The sequence below is a fragment of the Pogoniulus pusillus genome, chromosome 13 (assembly GCF_015220805.1).
Source record: "Pogoniulus pusillus isolate bPogPus1 chromosome 13, bPogPus1.pri, whole genome shotgun sequence".
NCBI lineage: Eukaryota > Metazoa > Chordata > Aves > Piciformes > Lybiidae > Pogoniulus > Pogoniulus pusillus.
This window is the reverse complement of record NC_087276.1, coordinates 28,077,412-28,099,640: the sequence shown is the minus strand read 5'-3', so window position 1 is coordinate 28,099,640 and position 22,229 is coordinate 28,077,412. Positions and strand designations below refer to the sequence as shown.

Genomic DNA, 22,229 nt, shown 5'->3' with positions numbered 1-22,229 from the left:
CCTCTTAAAGAATGTTAGTATTTTATGAGGGGGTACTTTGCATTTGGTGTGTAACATTTTGCTAGATAAGTTTATGGCTTGTTCTCTGCTTTCAAGATGTGCAGCAGGAGTTCTGTATACAGTACTTTGCTGGTCTTACTGATGTATTTTGCCTAACCCATGGAAATATGAAAAAAAAAACCCATAGAAAATTAATTAGGTTTGTGATCTGAGAGCTATTTAAAAAATAGTGGGCTTAAATCCTTTAGAAGCCTTTTATAAGGTCTGACTAGAATGTGGCCAACAAAATATAACAGTAATTATTAGTACTAGATTATGAACTTTGACTGAAATACCAGCTTGTGGTAAGACAACTATGATCCAGATGTAGTGTATGGGATTCAAAGCATACTATAAGTGAGGAATGAAGCAACTTCCTTAACTGGGCCTAACAAGTATACTGCTTCCCTCAAAGCTGCCATGGTACCTTCTTTGAACTCTTGAAGCCAGCATTTCATTCTGAAGCCTTGGCCCCTTGATTTAAACAGCACAGTTTGCAAGGCTTTTTATGTGCCCAGTTCACCAAAGCAGTGAAGCATCCAGGTTTTCCATATGATTTTCTGCACACTTGACTGGTCTGTTATTTTTAGTGTCAGGCAATGCAGTTAGAACACATGTGGAAGCTAGATGTCTGTGTTGTCCTGAATATTTGTATTGATTTCACATGAGACTGTTGCATGGTACTACTTAATAGTTTATCAAGACTAATCATTATCACTGTTAATGACTTCTAGGTAGATGCCCAGGTCAAAGAATCTGTCAAGCGAATGCTTTTTGGTGATCAACAAGAAGACTTCCCTGAATCGCTTCTCCAGTGGCTTGCATCCAATTATGTGAGCAAAAACGATCTGCAGACTTTGCTGCAGGATCTAGAGCTGAAGATTCTCAGGAATATTACTCTCCATATGTCTGTTACCAACCAAAAAGTAACATCTGAAGTAGTAACAAATGCTGTGGCAAATGCAGGAATTACTGGAATCACAGAAGCGGTGAGTTTTAAGTTCTGGAAGGTTCAGCTAGAACTTTAAGGAGTCTTTTTTATAGGCATTTTGTGGAGCATGATTGTCAATATAAGTGTTAGTGACTTTAAGGGATGTTGGGAACATAAACTGAAATGGGGAGAGCTACAAAAAAATGCTTTGTCAAGTATATTCTGACAGCATTGCTTGCTGCCTGCCGTGAATGTTTGGTTTTTTCCTAAGTGATGCTATCCCGAAAATTGAAGAATCCTCAAATAAATCACCCTATGTATACCAAGGAGATGCAGCTCAGGGTCTTGAGATGGTGGGGAAAAGAGTGCAACTTTTGACCAAAATGCCAAGCATGATGCAGCATTAATTTGTATTTTAAGCCAGACAACCATTTATTAAAAATGGTCTCTGTCTTGACAGAGGCTTTCAAAGACTTGTGATGGAGTGCAGCATCTCAAAGATGCATATATTCGTATATCCAGGTTTGTATATATCAATGATTTTATCAGTTGATATTAAAATCTTTCTCTTTCCATTTTCCTTCATTATGTATACATCTGTAGCAAGCACAAATGATTGTAAACAATGCACTGAAACTGTACTCTCAGGACAAGACTGGAATGGTGGATTTTGCTTTGGAATCCGGAGGTAAATATAGAGGAAACACTTTTATTATTAATATTATTTGTAGTGTTTACTAAAGAACAGGAAATGAAGAGCAAAGGTTAGTAGAGCAGTGTCCTTGTCTGTTGCCTGATCATCAGACTACTGCAGTTTGAGCACAGGTTTGTGTGTCAGCTTAGGGGTGTGTGGGCAGGGATAGAAGAGTTATTCTGTGTACAGCTGGATCTCTGATCTGTGTGGGGGATATACACACACCACTGAACTCACTGGGGAAAATGTGTATTTTTCAGCCCTCTTAGTGAAACACCTTTTGACATGTTCTTAAAATGCCATTGTAAATTAATAGAAGCAAAATTATCAGACTTTAACAATATCTTAAATAGTTGGGGGGTTTTGAATAAAATAAGTGGTACATTCATTAAGGAAGATATTTGTACAAAACTTAGAAGTCCTCGGGAAGAAATGGCTAACTTTCTGCTAAACTGATGTATCTCTTTTGAGGTGGCAGCATCTTGAGTACTAGATGCTCTGAAACATATGAAACTAAAACAGCTTTAATTAGCCTGTTTGGAATTCCTCTGTGGTACTCCTCTCAGTCTCCCAGAGTGGTGATTCAGGTAATTAAAGGCCAAAGAAATTCAGTAATGTTATTTTGCATTGAGTGATTTGGATTGTTCCTTGGATGCGGGATGTTTCTACCTGATATATAGTGCCTTGGGGGTAGTGGGGGATGGGTGCTGAGGAACTTTGAACTATGCTCTCTAGAGTGGGATTCTTTTAGTAGCTTCAGGGCACTGCTAAAGTTCAATTCTAGCAAAATTAAGCCCCTTTATAGGAGGCTTGGGTGGCATATTGGACTTCTGCAAAGTGTGAGCGCTGGCAGAATTCCAGTTGAGAAGTAATCTCAGGGTGGGTGTTTTAAACCACTGCTGGCAATTCAGGTGGATGTGCTGTCCTCATGAAGAGTTCTACCAAATAGATTCTGCCATTTGCTATCTAAGACTGTCCCTAGTAATTCAGAATTCATTACAATTCATTATTGGCAAAAATCATTAGAAAATACTTTTTGTTTTCGTTGTGTCCTATCCTTTTCTCTCCCTTTTCCTCCTGTCTAGCCGGACATATATCCTGGAAACTGCTGGGCTTTCAAAGGATCATTAGGCTACCTTGTAGTTAGACTTTCAATGAAGATCTATCCAACATCCTTTGCTGTGGAACATATACCAAAAACACTTTCACCAACAGGAAATATCTCCAGTGCTCCCAGGAACTTTTCAGTATATGTAAGTCTGAACTTAAGTCAATGTTTGTATGCATAAAGAATGTTTGTTACCTATCTTGGAATATGATGACTCAAGAGAGGACAGCTAGGAGGAGAAAATGTTTTTGTCATTGCTCTTAAAATTGCTTGTAGTTTTGCATGAGCTTTGAGATAGGAATAAGAAGCATTCCGACTAACTTGGGGGAAGTCGTTTCTTTACTCTTGCTTTATGCAGCAGACATTTTTGAAGGGAGATGGTAGTTTGTAATTTAGTTCTTTTGTACACTTCAGTTGTTCCATACTTCTTTACTCCTCTCTCTCCATCTCCAGATTTTGGTTTTTCACCTTACCCATGATGTGCCTTCAAAGTTTTAAATTACTTTTAAATAGCACCATGGTTGTGTAGGCAGGATTGCAGAACAGAAGACATCTGGCTCCATCAGGGTATAGTTGTGACAGCTGAAAACTTGTTGCCTAGTTCCTTTAGCTGCTTAAGCAGTCATCTGCAAACATCTGAATGTTGACTTCAGTGTTGTTATGACCTTGATGTTTTCTCATACTTGTTTATCCCGAGCAGTTGATACTGTACAATGTGATAGTGGTTTTGCCATGGAAATTAAGGGGTTTGAGCATGGCATGACTATTCTCAGAGCAGGAAGTTCAACTACAGAGCTGTGTCTAAACAGACTCTTAAGTTGCACAGGCAACACTTTACTCCTGGTCTGATAGACTTCAGAGTGTTGTCTGTGTGATAGCTCTTTAGGTGTGCTTCTGGTTTTGGTGTGATTTCAAACTTGATAGAAGCAAAAATCCTTTTCTTGTTAACAGGGTCTAGATGATGAATATCAAAAAGAAGGCCAGCTTCTAGGACAGTATGTCTATGATCAAGGAGGAGAAGCACTGCAGATATTTCCAGTGATGGTAAGTCTGGATAACAGGATTTAAACTTAGAAGGTTCTTGTATTTTCCCTGGTGGTGTCTAACAGGCAGTAAAGGGAAAGGGCTTTGCTCTGGGCACTGTGGAAACTGACGTGGAAAGTATGTCTGGCTCAAATCCTATGGTCAAGATAGGTTAGAGGGACATAGAGGTTTGTGTCATGTGAACACTACTGGTGTGAAGATACTAAGCATCTGAGGAGTCTGCTTTATGCCATGTCTGACTCTGTTCACAAATCATTAGCTGTAAGGCACAGAAGGCTCTGTTCAAAGTGTCAGGAAGCTCCTGAGGCATGAGTCGGTTATTAACAAAAGTTGATAATGGTTGAAATTGAAGAGAGCAACTTAAGCTTCACTTCTTTATACTGGAAACCTAACTCTGATTCATGTCTCTCCAGGAGAAAACTGACAGTGCATTCCAAATAGTGGAGCTGAGGATTTCTTCTAACTGGGGACACGCAGAATACACATGCCTTTATCGGTTCAGAGTGCATGGGAAACCTGCCGAGTAATCGCCTACACTACAGCTCTGGGTTCGTTGCTGTACATTTTGTTCTCAATTTGTATATACCAGGAGGCCTAGAACACTGGAATCTTTAAAGGACAAGGATGCAAGATGTATACTGCAGAATTGTTGATCCTCTGATAAAGGCAGAAGACTGTCAGCAGAACTGTACTAAAAAACAAAACAAATGTATTTGCTCTAATGCTCAGCTTGTGATTGCCAGTTAGCTTTATAGTGTTGTGTCCATGCTGAGAGAAATAATGCATGCAACTGCTCTGGTTCAAAAGAAAGCCCAGTTGGCAAACAGGTGACACTCCTTTTATTACAAATGAATGTAGAGGGTTTTTTTAATAAGAATAAACACTTTCTGCAACTAGGAACCTGTTTTTTTTAAAACCCAAGGCTGAAGTGCACACTTCCCTTAGCTTGGCACCATAAACCAAAAACTGTGGTACATCTTAAAACACCGACTGTGGCTGAAGGTGTCCTTTAGTTGACCCTTGGTTCTGACCTTTTTTGCTGTCTCCAAAAGGGCACCTTTCATACATGTTGCATATAACTACTGTCAGGGAAAATTAATACAACCAAAACTAGTTTAAACACCAGCGACCGAGAATGCTTTACTGTAATTTGTGGCCATGAAATGCTCTAAAAGTCAGGGAGAACTTTCAACGAAGTTATTTTAAGGGTTTTTACCATGGCAACTTGGCCAGTTTGTTGTTCCTTAGTGTTAATTCCAAATCGACCTTGATGTACTGACTAGCTGGTCTGGAGCTGATAAGCCTGCTAAATTGCTTAGCAAACATTAGGATAGAGCAATTAAACAGTCTTAATTTGTCAGGAGGGATCTCTCTGGGACATGAATTCCTTGAGCTGGTTTGTTGTTGGGCTCAGTAAATGTTGTAGTGGGAGAATGTAGTATGTGGAAGACAGAACTGGAGTGAAGCTCTGCTTCTCATTTACAAGAGGGATGCTGTGCTGCTGCACAGGAGAACGTGGGGGGTTCTTTAGATCACCCCCAGGAACCTTAGTCAGGTCTAAGAAGATTAGAGTTACGTCTTGCGCTGTGAAGCAACGTTTTCAGGTAGAACGAGATGAAACTGCCTATTGCCCCCCACCTCCCTCCCCCCAGGATTGCTACTTTGAAAATCCTTTTCAGAAAAGCTTCCTGAAACATCCTTGTATACAGAATTTTTATCTTGCTGTTCTGATGCATTTTATAGTTACACATGAACTGTTAACACAGGGAGCTGCTGACTGGTTTTCTGACTGGAGTTACGTATGTTGCACAACAGTCCTCGAATGTTTAAAACCAAGTCTCCATGTGAAGAATTTGTTTCTTTTCTCCACTTGAGCTAGAGCCAGGACCTATGGCCTACACAGAGGAGCTAGAATACATGTGTACAGGTGTTTTCATATGCTAGGTTACATATTTAAAATTAGAATGATCCTGTATAAATTGAAATTAGGTAGCCAGGGTGGGAATATTTTGAATAACACTAACTTATTTTTAAAAAAAGCAAGATATTAGGACTTTGTGCAATGTATTTTTGTAAATGCTTTTAAAAATGTCTGTTATTCTTTGCTGCCTCCAAACTGACAAGATGCTATTGAGATGTTTAAATAAAAGAGTTTTAATTTTTTGAAAGTGCATGTAATATTTGGGAAAAAAAAAAGAAATAAAAGTTTCTTTTCTGTATTTTTGATCACCTGCTTACAACTGTTGCTGCAGGGGTAGGCAGAGTAGATTTTTCCCATGGGCTTGTTTACAAGTGCAATCTGCCTCTCTCTCCTCCTCCCCTGACTCTCTCCAGAAGAGAAAATCATAGAATCAAGCAGGTTGGAAGAGACCTCCAAGATCATCCAGTCCAACCTAGCACCCAGCCCTATCCAGTCAACCAGACCATGACACTAAGTGCCTCATCCAGGCTTTGCTTGAACACTTCCAGGGATGGCGACTCCACCACCTCCCTGGGCAGCCCATTCCAATGCCAATCACTCTCTCTGGCAACAACTTCCTCCTAACATCCAGCCTAGACCTCCCCTGCCACAACTTGAGACTGTGTCCTCCTTCTGTTGCTGGTTGCGTGGTGGAAGAGACCAACCCTACCTGGCTACAGCCTCCCTTCAGACAGTTGTAGACAGCAATGAGCTCTGCCCTGAGCTTCCTCTTCTGTAGGCTGCACTCCCTCAGCCTCTCCTCATAGGATTTGTGCTCCAGGCCCCTCACCAGCTTCGTTGCCCTTCTCTGAACACACTCCAGCACCTCAACATCTCTCTTGAATTGAACCCAAAACTGGGCACAGCACTTAAAGTGTGATCTGACCACTGTTGAGTAGAGGGTCAGAATAACCTCCTTTGTCCTACTGGCCATACTGTACCCGATCCAGGTCAGGATGCCATTGGCTCTCTATGTCTATCTAATGTCTCTAAGTGGGGTGTCAGAGGCAGGGTCAGGAGCAGCTCCAGGAACAGGAAGGGTTGCCTCTGGCTAAAATGTCTTTCTTTTAGAGCATCTGAGCACCGTCTTGCGTTGTGCTGTGCAGCACATGCTGAAAATTTTCAAGAAAAAAATCTTCATGCGTGGTCGTTTCTTGATTTTCTGCGACGTACAGTAGGGATGGGGTCTTCGACCTGCTGCTTGCTTTGTTTTTAAGTACAGTTTCCTCAGGCTTGCCGCGGTCCGTGAGCCGTAGCTCCGCTTAGCCTGCTGCAGCCCTCACGCCCTTTCTCGATTTCTTACTTTTGCCCTGGACTCACTGTGTTGGTGATACAGGCCAAAGACTGGAGGGCTTTCATTCTCTTTGTGGCCACCTTCCGCGGCGCTTGCTGACAAACACGGCCCTGTTTTCCTCTCCGTTCCCAAGGGATGCCCTCCCGCTGCCGGGTTCTACCGCAGACCCGCCCTGCCGCTGCCGCACAGCTTCATCCCCGCCCTGCCCCGCCCCCGGGTACCGCGTGATGGAGCGCACCTCCGCGCAGCTGCTGAGTCATGAGCCTCGTAGGGCACCGTAACAGTGGGCGGCCGCCAGGCAGCAGGGCGGGGCCAGCCTGGCGCGGCGTGCGCGGCGCCCGCCCACCGCCGCCCTCCGCTCCCCTCCCCTCCTCCGCGGCGATGGCGGCGGCGATTATGGCGGCGGAGCAGGAAGCCGCCAAAGGCGGCGGCAGGAACCGCGGCGGCGTGCAGCGAGTGGAGGGCAAGCTGCGCGCCAGCGTCGAGAAGGGCGACTATTATGAGGCGCACCAGATGTACCGGACGCTTTTCTTCAGGTAGGGCCCGGCCCGCCGCCCTTCCCCCCCGCCTCCCGGCCTTCCAGAGCCTTCCCACGCAGTCTACCCTGCTCTCGCCTGCCGCGCCCACACCCGTTCGCCATTGGCTGCCGCTTCTGTCCATCTATGTCTTCTGCAGCCTCATTGGGCTGTAGGGGGGCGGGGTGGGGCGGGTGCGTGTGGCGATGGTTAGGGCGAACGGCGCCGGCCCAAGCCTGTGTCTGGCCTAGGGGCAGTGGTTCGCCCTCGGCTCTTTATGGCTGGGTTAGGCCAGACCAGCCCAGGTCGTCTCTGTCTCGTCAGGCTTGGGCGCCGCTGTAGGGTCGTGGCGGCTGGGTGGGCTTGGAGATGGCGCGGGCAGCCACTGCCCGCCGGGGCTTGAAGGTGAACTGCGACCGCGGCGCGGCCGGGCCCTGCGGCCTCACCCGATCCGATAAGCCCGGCTGAGGGCGGCGGCGGCGGCAGCAGCTGGGCACAAGGAGTCTCCCTGCCGCCGCCGCCGCCCGGGAGCGTGCCGGCCCGTGTACGCGCCGGGGTGCGCTGCGTCACACTTCCCAGCGGTCACAGACTGTGCTGAATTCCCTTCTCCCTTCCCAAACCTGCCTTGGTGGCCACACGTCCCCAGGAGATCGAGTAAGGCCCTCTCTTGCCAGGCGGGATGGCTTCGGTGTGCCTCCTGGGCATCCTCAGGGGCCCCTTTGGGCTCGTGTAGCCGTGGCTCCCGGTTTGCTGCCTTCTTGAGAGGGTCAGCGTGATTACCAAGTGGATGGCTTCAAGGTTTTGTCTTTATTGTTACACAGCCAAGAGACAAGGCTACTCTGTTGCGCGGTAGTCACTCGTGATTGCAAGGATCTCCTGCGTGGAGGAATTTTACTAGAATTTATTTTAGTTGGTGTGATGTTTGTCCAGTTCTGGGCTCCTCAGTTCAAGAGAGATGTTGAGGTGCTGGAAGGTGTCCAGAGAAGGGCAGCAAGGCTGGGGAGGGGCCTGGAGCAGAGCCCTGTGAGGAGAGGCTGAGGGAGCTGGGGGTGTGCAGCCTGCAGAAGAGGAGGCTCATGGCAGACCTCATTGCTGTCTGCAGCTACCTGAAGGGAGGCTGTAGCCAGGTGGGGTTGGGCTCTTCTGCCAGGCAACCAGCAAGAGAAGAAGGGGACACAGTCTCAAGCTGTGCCAGGGTAGGTCTGTGCTGGATGTTAGGAGGAAGTTGTTGTCAGAGAGAGTGATTGGCATTGGAATGGGCTGCCCAGGGAGGTGGTGGAGTCGCCGTCCCTGGAGGTGTTGAAGCAAAGCCTGGATGAGGCACTTAGTGCCATGGTCTGGTTGATTGGCCCGGGCTGGGTGCTAGGTTGGCCTGGATGATCTTGGAGGTCTCTTCCAACCTGGTTGATTCTATGATTCTGTGACAGTGACTAAGTAGAACCGGCCTGGAGCCTTCATCAGAAATACCATTATGGCCTGTTCAGTATGGCATTTTTATTGGTTTATTTTTTGCCTCCATAATAAATTGTGGTCATCACCCTTGTCAAAACTGAAAATGTAGACCCTTGCTTTCAGGGGCACAAAATAAAGTATTTCTTCTCTGGGCTTCCTCAGTTGGTCCCAGCTTTGTTTACTTGTGGTTCTACTGGATGAAGATGTGTGGGCAAACTGCCTTCAGAACCTTGTGTCAGCTGCTCATGGAGCTCCTCTGAGTTGGAATGGGAATGGGCCTGTTGATATTCTCAGAGAAATAGCAAGATATGTGGGGGAGGAAGACTTTGTGCATAGTCTGCCTCTGCTGCCAACACACATTAGACGTCCTGCACTACCAAGCACCATTAAACTAAAGCTGTTTTCTGCCCTACCCATCTGATAGGATCAGCAAGGGCTAGGCCTTGAGACTGTATTTGAGAATAAATCTAACTTTCAGACAAAGCATGCCCTAGTTTATAATAAGGATTATGTTTTGTGATGGCTACAGTGGGAGAAGATGACTTGGCTCAGCAGGTCACTTCTCATCCAGTCTTCTCAATGTATTAACTGGCATACTTTGCTTAAGCCCCCCTGAATTAATTTGGAATCAAAGATCCTGCCTTTCCATTTTAAATGCAAGAGGAAGAAGGTGCTCAATTAAATGAAAAGGTGACATTTGCCTAGATGGAAAGAGGGTTTTCTTCGAGTCAGAAAGTTGTAATGAGATTGTGAAAACTGTTTGGAAAGCCACTGAGGCCAAAAGAGAGTCCTGGGTGGCCTTGTCTGTCCTCTGTAAAACATATGTCAATGTCAACAGTTTCTGGAGACACATTAACAGAGAATGAGATGATCTCAGCCGTGCAGTTGTAACTGGGATAGCCATTGCTTGCTTGATTTAAACTAGACTGTCCTGTAAAGTATTAGTTCTGTCATGGATTGTGTGTTGAACTTGAAATCCTGACTCAGAAGTCATAAACTGAGGTATATTTGAGGATGGAGGAGGGGAAGAAGTGAAGGAGGAAAGATTATTTTAAGTCACCCTCCTGCAGACTGCTTATCCCTTCCTGTGATCCTCAGCAGGTGGAAAACTGCTGTTCCTGTCTGACCCCGAGCAAGTGAGTCCTGTAATCCTCTGACCAGGAGTACCTGGGCCAATGTAGTTACTGTACAGGCTGGCTGGGTGGAATTCTTCTCTGCTTACGATTTTGAGGTGGAGCCAAACTTCCTAGTTTGACATCCCTGCTGTAGTTAGGTTGGCATCTCTTTTCCTGACACTTGTAGGTACATTTCCTGTTAGGAATGACCTGTTCCAGGGTTTCCATTATGAAACTATTTCTGTCTTGTTCTAAATGCCATTTAGATCAATGTAGGGAGTATATATTTTTTTAAGTAAAAATATACTAAAAAATGAGGCCAAACAAAACCACAACTCTCTTAAATGCATTTTCTATTCTTAAGCAGTTTTCAGTGTGTTTTAAGTGTCTGCTGTAATAATACCAAGATTAGGAGCTCTTAAATAGCACTGGAAATCTACTGGGAGTGGAATTCCTGAGGATGGATCAACAGAGTGTCAAATGCCTAAAAACAAACCTGGATATGAGGCCAGCTATAAAAGTGTGGTAGCAGCCCCTGGCTAGCTTGGGGAGCATTTACTGTAGTGAATGCAAATCTGAGCTGTTGATACTTATTCCCTCCCAAAAATGTCACCATTGTGCCATCCATTATTGCAGTTCTGCTGTTTTCGATAAAAGACCTTTGGAATTTTGAATGGTGAGCAGGGTGGGAGGACTCTCTCCTCCCTTGCTTGTTGTCTGATCTGATTTTACTAGTGAGACCTGTCCCTGGAACTGCCAAGTCTGACAGGAGACCCAGGTGCAGCGCAAGAGCATTTGTTTGGCTTACTGTGAGGGCAGTAAGACACTGGAACCTAGTTGCTCAGAGAAGCTGTGGATGCTCCATCCCTGGAAGTGTTCAAAGCCAAACTGGACAGGGCTTTGAGCAACCTGGTCTAGTGGAAGTTGTGCATGGCAGGGTGCATTCAAACTAGCTGATCTTTAAGGTCCAACCCAATCCATTCCATGATGCTGTTGATTTTCCCTCTGGTTAGTGTCACCCTCTCTGTGCTCACACTGTCCTACCTCTCCTCTGACTGCTTCACTTTGCTACCAGAACTACTGAGCCCTTTCTGTTACCGCCTGGGGACACTCATGCGTTGAGTCTGCTCTATGGAGGTGCTCTGATCACCAAGAACAGGGAGAGGTGAAGCATGGTTTGTGCTCTGACTTGCTGATTCTGTGAAGTGATAGACAGTAAATCTTGCTGCCTTGTCTTCTTAGAGCTCATCAGAGACACACTACTTTGGTTTGGCAGGGAGATAGTGTGTGGCTGATGTCCCCTGGCAGAGAGTAGTAGTGGTCAGAGAAACTTAAACCAGTGGAAGGCAGACACTGGTGAGGAGAGGGCTGGAATCACTTAGGTGTTGCTGGATGTGTGAGCTGTCTAGGGATGACTCTGGAAACTCTCTGTCATGGCTTTGGTTTTTGTAAAGGCTCTAATGGGACGATCTGGGTGATGTCATTCAGTGCATTGGCATCCTTTGCTCAGGTGAGCTCTTGGCATCGTTTTCTTTTGTTTGTTTCAGCCCAAACTGAGTGTGATGCTCTCAGCTTCCATTCTTAACACTCTTTGCTTCTATCCTGTCAAGTCTGGAGCGGAAAATAATTTCGCAGTTAGTTACTTTGTTGTTGAAATTAACCCGGTGTAAAAATAAATCCCTTGTTGCCTTTATTTGCAATTTTAGTGGTCTTTATCCACAACTATTCAGTGGGGATTTATTGAGGCTGTGATACTGGTTTCAGGTATATGTCACAAGGAAAACACGCAGAAGCAAGAGAACTGATGTATTCAGGGGCTCTGCTGTTCTTCAGTCATAACCAGGTAAGTCACTGCTTTTGTGTGTGTGGTTTGAGGGTGGAAGGGTTGTTATTCCAAGATACTAAAGGCTAAATGGTGAATTCTCAGTGGTAAATATTTTGGTTTATTGCTTTGTAATCTTTTGGTTTATGTCTTTGTTGAGCCTTTTTCCACAAAGAAGGATTATTAAGTGGAACAAAGCAGAAGCATTTGTGAGCATCCAGGCAATGATTGTAGCCACACTTGTTTTGCTTTTTTGAAAGCTTCTCTTTTGAGGCCACCAAATTAACATTTTTACTAGGGGAAGTTGATACTTGATACCGTGCCTTACCTGCAGATGTTGCTAAAGTATTAAATCTGCCTCTTGAGAAAATTCTGATTGATTGGTTTTTTTATCTACTGATCTGTTAATCACTGCCAATGTGTGTCTGTTTTGTAGCAAAACAGTGCTGCTGATCTCTCAATGCTGGTTTTGGAGTCCTTGGAGAAATCGGATGCAAAAGTAGCAGATGACCTTTTAGGTGAGGTGACTTTGGTGGTCAGTTTGATCGTGTTTAGGTGTGCTTTCACTTCAAGGTGACTGTTCTTAACACTCTTGAAACCTGAAAGCTTTCTTGTGTGCCCTTCCACATGGCTACAGGTAACCTTCATCACAGAAATTAATTGGGGCAAAACTGCATTAGAGATTAATGGATTCCTGATAACTTTGCAGGCTTAAAGTGACATGGCTGTCATGTGGCACTGTTCTTTCCTCAGTGAAGTAGTAAGATGTTGATGCACACTCACTGATGTCTCCAGGGCTTCAATGGATGGTGGTTTCCCACCCTCGCAGTATGGTAGTGTGCACATTCTCAGTGAGCTTTGGTAAGCAGGCAATTCAGGAAGACTTTCTTAAGGGCTGCCTGCCCAGATTACTGCTGTGTCCTCTCCTCACTGTATAGATGACCTCTTACTTAGTCCACCCCCAACATGGCACAGAAAATTTAGCAATGACCTTGGTCTTCATAGAAGCAGATACAAGCAAGAGCTTTTCTGCACCCTAGTCACTGGCAGTAATTCTAACCATCAGCATTATCACTGATAGAAGCAGCCACTGTCTGCAAAAATAGTGCTGTTAACTTCAGAAAGTGCCATCACTGAGGAGAGACTGAGCTGAAAAGTTAAATGACTGAAGAGATTTAGTTCTGTTCTAGCTCAAACCAGGACCTGCTGCAGCATGGGCAGACTGCTCCTACTAACAACCTATGAATGGAGACAGACAGAAGCTGTTCTTTGTTAACTTAGATCAGCTCTGACATTTTGTGTAAGGCTTCTGGTAGTGCTTTTCCCAAACCTCCCTCTCAGATTCCCTATGAGTGGCAAGCAGTCCCATAACCTGCAGTCTTTTCTCCTTGGAACCTCATGGTGCTCTGGGATGTCCTCTCCAAAACAGTGAGATTGGGCAGCTGTCACTGGCTGACTGCTGGGCACAGCTTTTGGCTGTGGAGGAATCTTATCAATAATGCTGGCTGATAGATGCAGTGTTGACATGAGGTATGAGAAGGGACTCAAGTTCACAGTCACTCTTTTTTAAGGTGTCTTACGGAGGCCATTAAAGGAGCTTAAAGACACAATAGAACTCTAACTTCTGTGTTGTATCTGGAAAATTTACTAGGAGCAGCAGTTCATCCTATTTCTATTAATGCTAAGTATTTATCCATCTTCTTGCTTCTAGAAAACTTGGCTAAATTGTTTAGTTTAATGGATCCAAATTCTCCTGAAAGAGTGGCTTTTGTATCCAGAGCATTAAAATGGTCCAGTGGGGGATCAGGAAAACTTGGACATCCAAAGCTGCACCAGTTACTAGCAATTACCCTGTGGAAAGGTAAGAAGAATCAGCTGGCTTCTCTGTGTGTGTTGTTTGGAAAATGTTGAAAGTATAACACACTAAGATACATCCTTTGGAAATAATCTGAGGTAGAAATGATTGAGTTCTGCTGTTAATCTGATTTTTTTGCAATAACTTCAGTTTAATGTTATTCCCAAAAAGAACCTGGGGTGGTAATTCCAGTGCAAAATCCCAAATAGAACTGCTGTACAGCTCCTTGTGAAAGGAAGGTTGACTCCCTCAAACTACCTCAATGCCTAAAGGGCCACTAGGAGGAGAACTGCTGGGAGCAAGGCTGTTCTGTTGTGAGTTTTCAGTTTGTTAACCCTGGATAAACACGACAAAGACTGGACACATTAGCTAGCACTCAAAACTCTTTGGATCTGTAATTAGGTACTTCTAGAGACCTTGACTGGCAGCCTTATTCCAGTGATTGATGTGGTGGGATTTTATCACTTGTGGTGGGATGTAAAGCAACAAAAATCCATTAATAATTATTTTAATCGTGGATGACAGCCTGTTTTTAAAGTCTCATGTTCAAAAGATGAAAGAGGTGAGAGAGAACAGCTGAACAAATGCCATCTCTTCTGTGGTTTCTCATGGCTTAATAACTGCAAGTTGATTGTTTGCTTTGCATTTTTCAGTAGCTGCCAAGTGATGATAGTGGTCTTACATAAAAGTCCCGACCCAATGGTCAACATTCCAGTTTGTTGCCTTTCTGCATGCTGTCCTGTTCTCTTGGGACTTAGCCTGATAGCTGCTGCCAGCCAGAAAGGGAGGATTTTCCTCAGAGCATTTGAGTCAGATTGAGACACGATTAGGATAAGAAATGTTTGCGCCCTAGAAGTGAAAATCCCAACGTTGTAGCTGTCTGCTCAGTGCTCTTTTGAGGAGCAGAAGCATACATTTTCTTGCTTTGTAGTTCTTGAGAGTTTCATCAGAAAAGGCTCAGAATTTTAAAATGAAGCTTTTAAATTCCAAACATCAGCAGCTCTCCAGTTCTGATTTCTCGTGGCAGTGACTTTATGTGATGCTTTGCTTCAAGTTAAGCTCTAACAAATCATTGCCGTTTCTTACACCTTTTTTCCCCTGAATAATTGCTGTTCTATTCAGCATATGGAAGCAGGTTTAATTCTGATAGCGAGAGGGGGCTAAGCTAAAAATAGGAAATGCCTTCTTTCTCTGCACTTGGAAAGAAGGAGGCTGAAGGTGCTGTTTGACTTCGTGGTGCACAAGGTCTAACATGGAACTTCTTGATTGTTCTGAGCGCTGTTGATAGCGCACAAAGCGTCGACATGCAGTTAGATAAAATGATGTGACTCCAGCTCAAGCTGTTCATGCCAGCAGCAGCTGTGTTTGGTGGCATTGAATAAACTGTATTTAATAGCAGTTGTTCAGTTACATTGAGGGCAAGATATTTATTATCTCCCTGTATAAATTGTCTGTAATTTAGAAAGCAAAAAGCTGGTTGCCTTGTTGTCTTGTTTATATACCACTTGTGTAGCTCTATTTTTTTTACCATCTGTAGTGTACAAGCCTAACAATTTTGGTTTTACATCCAGGTATGATGAACTGATCTCTTAAAAGCTATTTTCTCTTTTCCTTTTATAGAGCAAAACTATAGTGAGTCTCGGTATCACTTCTTGCACTCCACAGATGGTGAAGGATGTGCAAATATGCTGGTAGAATACTCCTCGTCCAGGGGATACCGCAGTGAGGTGGACATGTTTGTAGCACAGGCAGTACTACAGTAGGTGTTCAACTTTTTATTAACTGTTTTGCTGACACTGTGTTTGAGGCCAAAATAACTTAGCTGTGACCATAGGTTAATCAGACATCCTTGCCAAAAGGAACTGTGAAACTGGCCAGAGCTACTGAAACTCACTTTGCTTGGTAACAACAGAAGAAAAACATCTGTTCTAGTGGGATGTGTCCCTGCCTGTGGCAAAGGGTTGGAACTGGATGAGCTGTGGGGTCCCTTCCAACCTAAACCATTCTATGATCTCAAAACTGGTCTGTTGAATTGCTCAGACTGGGGAGAGAAAGAAAAAGGAAAACGTGTTAGGGTCAAAACCTGCAGTGTTAGTTGCCTGGAGAATTCAAGTGACCTGTTTGACCCTTAAAGCACAACTCTTGGCTGTGTTAGCACCACTGCATGTCTAGTTAGGGCTTACTTTGATGTTCTTACCAAGTCTGGACCTAAGTAGGCTCTATATTTACCTCTAGTGTAGTACGTAGTCTCATTGTCCTAAGACAGAATTTGTCGTGGGTCACCCTGGTCTGTGAGCAGCAGGTTGTTGGTTTGACAGAGTTGTTGATGGCCTTCATTTACTGCAGACATTTCTTCTGCAGAAGGTGGGAACACAGGCTATTATGTGCTTTTGCAGAGCCCATTTACAATTAAGGCTGACAAAGCCAATTTTACTGTGTTTAATCAGCTGATGGCTTTCTTCAGTCAGGGAAAGCAGCTCATGGAGGAGTCTGAGGAGGAGGTGGGGACAGGACTGTGCAGCAGGGACTTGGGGAGGGGGTAGGTGTTGGTGGAGAGGGAGGAGGTGAGAGCGAGTCTGTCTCTTCTGGCAGCAGTGAGCTGTCATGTCAGATTTGTCCTGCTTTCTGTAGCTGGTTGGTATAGACTGCAGTGATATTGAGCATTAGAAAATCCTTTATGGAAATCCAGTATATGCAGGGCTTGAATAATTTTATGGAGCTTTGTTCTAGAGGGGGGAGAAACTCTGGGGAGAGGTTGTCAGGAAGAAGTTGGGTTTTTTTCAGTCTTTATACAGCAGTACTACTGCATCCTTTACTGGCCTCTATCTCAAATACTGAGCTAAATCCTCTTACATAGCAGTTTAATGAAAATAATTGCAGCTCCTTGCTTAGCTGTGAGGCAAAAGAGCTCAATGCCCTTGCACTTGTAAGGGTACAGAATTGGAGACCAGCTTGTGACCAAAAATGAGACGGCTCATGGCAGCCTTCCCAGTGCTTGCTGACAGCATTTGTCCCAGATAAAGTCTCTCGTTAGGCCTGTGGGACTTGCAGAGACTGCCAGTTAAATTAACTGGACCTGAACAAAGATTTGATCCATGTGGGAAATTGATCTGTTAACTGGTGGCAGATGGCTTGGAAGCTCAGAGTGTGGCTTTATTGTCAGACTTTGAGACACGTGTGTCAAACTTATTAGTGGTCCTAATGCCACGGTATTTTGAGGCAGCACTAATAGAATGACAGTCAGTGGACACTAGTGGATACCTGCTGAAAGGAGATGTGTTTGGGAGAGGCTGGGATCAGGAGAGAGGTCTTTCATCAGGTTTTTACCTCAATATAGTAAGTGGACCAGTAAATGTGATGTCATGTTTAGTCTGAATTACATACTGGCCAGTTTTGCCATGTTTTGATTTGATCGATGCCCATTTGTAGCTAACTATCTTGTGTGCAACCCATTTGGATCCTGGTTAAACTCATCCTGCTGATATTTAATATCAGCTCTCCCTCTCAATGTGCTGCAGTAATGATCTTCCTTGTCCTCAGTTGCTTCCCAAACCATTGCCCAAGACGTACACCTCTAGCAGCTTTTGCCATCAGCTTAAACCTGAGATGATTTCTATGCGCAAATGGAGTAAAGATTTTTGAGTGTTTGGCTTGCTTTTTTCTTTCTGCTTGTAGAACTACTTCTCTGCCTTTTATTTTTAACTTGCTCTGTTGTGTTTTGTTTTGCAGGTTTCTCTGCTTGAAAAATAAGACCAGTGCATCAGTGGTTTTTACAACATACACAGAGAAACACCCTTCAATAGAAAAGGGCCCTCCCTTCGTTCAGCCGCTGCTAAACTTCATCTGGTTCCTGTTGTTGGCAGTTGATGGGTACAGTCTAATTTTTCTCATCTCTTTCTTGGTTTCTTTTTCTGTGTTCCTGAGGTTACATTTCTGCTTGTTTTCTTTCTAGAGGAAAACTAACAGTATTTACAGTATTGTGTGAACAGTATCAACCCTCACTGAAAAGAGATCCCATGTATAATGAGGTGAGTTAATTGTAGTCGTAAACAGGATTTAACCTACAGAATTAGTTAAATAAAGGCTGATTGTCTGCTGTTTGGTGATGTGGAGATAGGAGTTGGTCATCAGCTTGTGTGGTGTGACTGCTGCCTGTAGTATTTCTACTTGTAAGAGAGGTAGCTGATGTTGTTCTTCATCTTGTGTCCTTTCAGTACCTAGATAGAATAGGACAGCTGTTCTTCGGTGTTCCGCCCAAGCAGACGTCGTCCTACGGTGGGTTACTAGGTAAGGGCTGTGCTGCCACTTGGTTATAGGCACCACCAGGCTCTCCAGAGCTTGTAGAAAATGGTTTTGCTGTCCATTTGCATTCATCATTTTTTTCATAGCCTGTGGGCACAGTCCCTGCTGTAGAACACATGATGAGTTAGTTGCATGTGCACTTAACTTGGTGAAGCTCGCAGGCTTTTCAGTTTTGAGGAGGAGGGAAGCATGGAAATGACTCTAGGGTTGGGTTTTGACATTATGGTAACACTTGCAAATGTAAAGAAAAGTCTTATTTCTCTTAAAGCTTAACTTCCTCAGACTTCACTGGCCAAGTCTGGGAATTTTGTAGACATCTAACCAGTCCTGATACAAAAGGAATGTTCCCAAGGTAGAAGTTTTGAAGTAGAACTTTCCTTCCACAAGAAATAAAAGGGAATAGAGAAATTCAGCTTTCATTTCCTAGCTTTCAATTAAAAGTTGAGCAACTTTGAACTGATTACTGTTTGTTTTTTCTTCCCTTGAGAACTAAGCTCCTCTGTAGACTGACTTAAAGGTTCACCTGCAAATATTGATTCACTGATACCCAAAATGTGATGAAAGCCATGAGCATCATAGATCCTGTATGTAAATAACAGCTTTTCAGCAATTCAAGAATCTTTAAACCCAATCCAACAGGGAGAACCCATCAATGTCCTAAACAAGTTCTTTGTAGCATGACGCAGACCACTGCTGTTCTTTTGCAGTTTCATGTCTGGAGGTGTGTCCTTCCTCATTTGGGTGGGGGTTTCTTTCCTCTCATGCTGCAAATACAGTAGATAAACATGGGACTTAGAGAATCACAGAACGACCCAAGTGGGAAGGGACCTCTAATGGTCATCCAGTCCAACCTCCGTACAGTCAGCAGGGACATTCTCAACTAGATCAGCTTGCCCAGAGCCCCACTGAGCTTCATCTTGAATATATCCAGGGATGAGGCCTCAACCACCTCTCTGAGCAACCTGTTCCAGTTCTCAGTCACACTCATTGTAAAGGGCATGTTTCTAACATCCAGTCTACTCTGATTTCAAACTATTGCCCCTCGTCCTGTCACTGCTGGCCTTCATAAACAGTGCCTCTCTATCAGGCCCCCTTCAGGTACTGCAAGGCTGCTATTATATCTCCCTGGAGGCTGAATGCCTCCAGCTCCCTCAGCCTGTCCTTGTAACAGAGCTGCTCCAACCCCCTGACAATTTTCACCCAGCTCCCTCAGCCTGTCCTTGTAACAGAGCTGCTCCAACCTCCTGACAATTTTCACCCAGCTCCCTCAGCCTGTCCTTTTAACAGAGCTGCTTCAACCCCCTGACAATTTTCACCCAACTCCCTCAGCCTGTCCTTGTAACAGAGGTACTCCGACCCCCTGACAGTTTTCACCCAGCTCCCTCAGCCTGTCCTTTTAACAGAGCTTCTCCAACCCCCTGACAATTTTCACCCAGCTCCCTCAGCCTGTCCTTTTAACAGAGCTTCTCCAACCCCCTGACAATTTTCACCCAGCTCCCTCAGCCTGCCCATGTAACAGAGCTGCTCCAACCCCCTGATAATTTTCATGGCCCTCCTGCTCCATCAAATCTGTATCCTTCCTGTGTTCAGGGCACCAGAGCTGGATTTCAGTGGGCTTTTTTCCAGTGTACTCCTAGAGAAGGAACAGTATCAAAACACAGCTTCCCTAATCAATCAAATCTCAATGTAAATGATCATGGGAATACTGACATCCTGCTGACACTCTTCTATACTAAAAAAAGGGTTGTTATTTTTTTCCACCATTGAAATTGGCATCTTAAGCAGGGTGGTAGAGGACTAGTTAAAAGCTCTCGAGATGAGAATCTGCAGCTAGCAATTTCCACTCTTCTGTATTTTATTGTAGGAAATCTTTTAAACAGCCTGATGGGAACTGGAGAAGATGATGACACAGAAGATGGCCAAGAAGACAGCAGCCCTATTGAGCTCGACTGAATGATGCTTGTCACTGGGTGCCGTGTAAATCCGACGATTCGATGACTCCAAAGACGCTTTGGGAATTTGAATCTTGCAAAGTTGTTTCAGGGCGCCTAAAAGGGGCTCCTCTGGTCTTTTAGAAATGGTTGCTGAAATGTTTATAATGTTTGGTCTATATTATTTATGTAAAAAATTTAAAAAAAAAAAAAGGAAGAAGGAGAAGAAGAAAGGAAGGAAGCAACAAAAAAGTAGCCAACTGAACCAACGGGAGCAATTGTCAGCAGGGTTCCGATGCGGCGGCTGGTGACTGGTGATTAAAATATAGTCTTCTACGGTTTCTGATGCAGTATTCCCTTTTGCACACTTAATTCAGTAAAGCATAACTATGTCTCTTGTACTTCATGGCCTACCCCATACTGTCTTTGTTATGGAAAGCTTCCTTGATGGCCATCACCTCCGAGGAAGGACTCGACAGGCAGGGTGATCGATTGAGTAGTTTATCTGCGAGGCTGATGCCAAAAGTAAAGCACTGCAGGCCGAGCCGGGCAGCGTAAGTGGAGATGCAGATCCAAGAGACACTGACAGCAGGAGCTCGCTCCCACTGCCATCGGTAACATGCACGCCTTTCATACTGCCTTGCACTCTGCTTGAGGTCTGCCTCTGGCCCAGCGTGTTTAACTGATACTTCCAGAAAAGCACAAGCTTGAGTTGCTCTTGAGTAAAAACCAATCAGTGGAACACAAGTAATTGGCTTCCATGTGGCTCTCTTGCCTAAGTATAAAAATTTGGCATCTCAGATACCTCCTCCTCTGGTTTGTGGCTCTTACTCCTTGTGGGACAGGTTCTCTTTCAAAGTTCACAACCACACCTTAAAGGCAAGAGTGGCAGAGTGAACGAAATGATTTGCCAGAAGCAGCGCCTGAGTCTTAACTGCAGCTGTCTGTAAAGAAAAGGGATACTGCAGAACTCTTGATTATGATCTATTTATTTTGTTTTCCTTGGGGTTGTTGATTCAGTTAACACTTTCTGAATGAAAAAGAAGAAGAAAAAGCAAAAAAAAAAGATAAATAAATCAATAAATAATGGAGTTACTTCAACCCCAGTGGTAGGCATAGCCATTCTCCATCCTCCTCCTTAACGCAGCACGGCGGATGGCAGTGGGGCAGGGAAACAGATGAAAGGGTGGGGGAAACGCTTTATTTTTTCATTAAAAAAGAAAAGCTTAGATTAATAAACAGCAATCAGTGCATGGGGGAGGGAGGGAGGGAGCAGTACAAAGTGATTGACTGTATGAAAAAGAAAAAAAGGCCTTGAAAGGAAGACTTTGTGTGAATTGTGAAGTCTCAAATAAACACTTTATACCAGGACGGGTGAGTGACAGTGCTGCTTTATTAAGGCTTGTGGATAGAGGTCTTCCCTTGCTGTGTTGGTTTTCACTTGTAGATCAGCCAGACCTCAAAGAGCAACGAGTGTAAGCTGCAGCATAAGAGGTTCCACCTCACCACAAGGGGGAACTTCTTGTATTGGTCACGGAGCACTGGAACTGGCTGCTCAGAGAAGTTGTGGAATCTCCTTCTGTAGAGACTTTCAAGGGCTCTCTGGATGTGTTCCTTTGTGATCTGTGCTAGATTGTGTGGTCCTGCTTTGGCAGAGTGGTTGGAGTCAATGATCTCCTTGGGTCCCTTCCAACCCCTAATATCCTGTGAGCTTTACCTCTGCAGTAAAGGCAGGGTTTTAGTTGGTGCCTGCTTTCTAGCCAGGATGGTGCTGTAGACATGTAATAAATGCTCTGGGATGCCAGCAGTGGGTAGTTGCTATCTACAACTCCCTGAAGGGAGGCTGTAGCCAGGTGGGGTTGGGCTCTTCTGCCAGGCAACCAGCAGCAGAAGAAGTGCCTCAAGTTGTGGCATGGGAGGTCTAGGCTGTGTGTGAGGAGGAAGTTGTTGTCAGAGAGAGTGATTGGCATTAGAATGGGCTGCCCAGGGAGGTGGTGGAGGCACTGTCCCTGGAGGTGTTCAAGAAAAGCCTGGATGAGGCACTTAGTGCCATGGTCTGGTTGATTGGACAGGGCTGGGTGATAGGTTGGGCTGGATGATCATGGAGGTCTCTTCCAACCTGCTTGATTCTATGATTCTGTGATACCAGCAGTAGGGCAGATGTCAC

General features: G+C 44.6%; 2 protein-coding genes across 14 annotated transcripts in view; both read left to right on the top strand.

The window, feature by feature from the left end:
* The window catches only part of SUN1 (Sad1 and UNC84 domain containing 1), a 31,446-nt gene extending 25,462 nt beyond the window's left edge, over positions 1 to 5,984 (top strand). For all 12 annotated transcript variants that reach the window (XM_064153719.1, XM_064153727.1, XM_064153723.1 and 9 more), the window contains 6 exons: positions 778 to 1,028; positions 1,574 to 1,658; positions 2,136 to 2,251; positions 2,750 to 2,917; positions 3,724 to 3,816; positions 4,230 to 5,984. In XM_064153719.1, coding sequence (XP_064009789.1) covers positions 778 to 1,028; positions 1,574 to 1,658; positions 2,136 to 2,251; positions 2,750 to 2,917; positions 3,724 to 3,816; positions 4,230 to 4,343 — 827 coding nt within the window. In that variant the 3' untranslated portion in view covers positions 4,344 to 5,984. The remainder of the gene's footprint in view (positions 1 to 777; positions 1,029 to 1,573; positions 1,659 to 2,135; positions 2,252 to 2,749; positions 2,918 to 3,723; positions 3,817 to 4,229) is intronic.
* A 1,415-nt stretch (positions 5,985 to 7,399) lies between these two features.
* GET4 (guided entry of tail-anchored proteins factor 4) lies at positions 7,400 to 21,433 on the top strand. Of its 2 annotated transcripts, none has more exons than XM_064153731.1 (9): positions 7,400 to 7,606; positions 11,917 to 11,995; positions 12,411 to 12,492; positions 13,686 to 13,835; positions 15,450 to 15,588; positions 17,559 to 17,699; positions 17,782 to 17,857; positions 18,044 to 18,104; positions 19,996 to 21,433. In XM_064153731.1, the coding sequence occupies exons 1-9, from the start codon at positions 7,452 to 7,454 to the stop codon at positions 20,082 to 20,084; spliced, it is 972 nt and encodes a 323-aa protein (XP_064009801.1). In that variant the 5' UTR covers positions 7,400 to 7,451; the 3' UTR covers positions 20,085 to 21,433. The 2 variants fall into 2 exon arrangements, with proteins under 2 accessions (XP_064009801.1, XP_064009800.1); XM_064153730.1 differs by having other exon boundaries at positions 7,405 to 7,606; positions 18,044 to 18,116; positions 19,996 to 20,463.
* Positions 21,434 to 22,229: the final 796 nt, after the last annotated feature.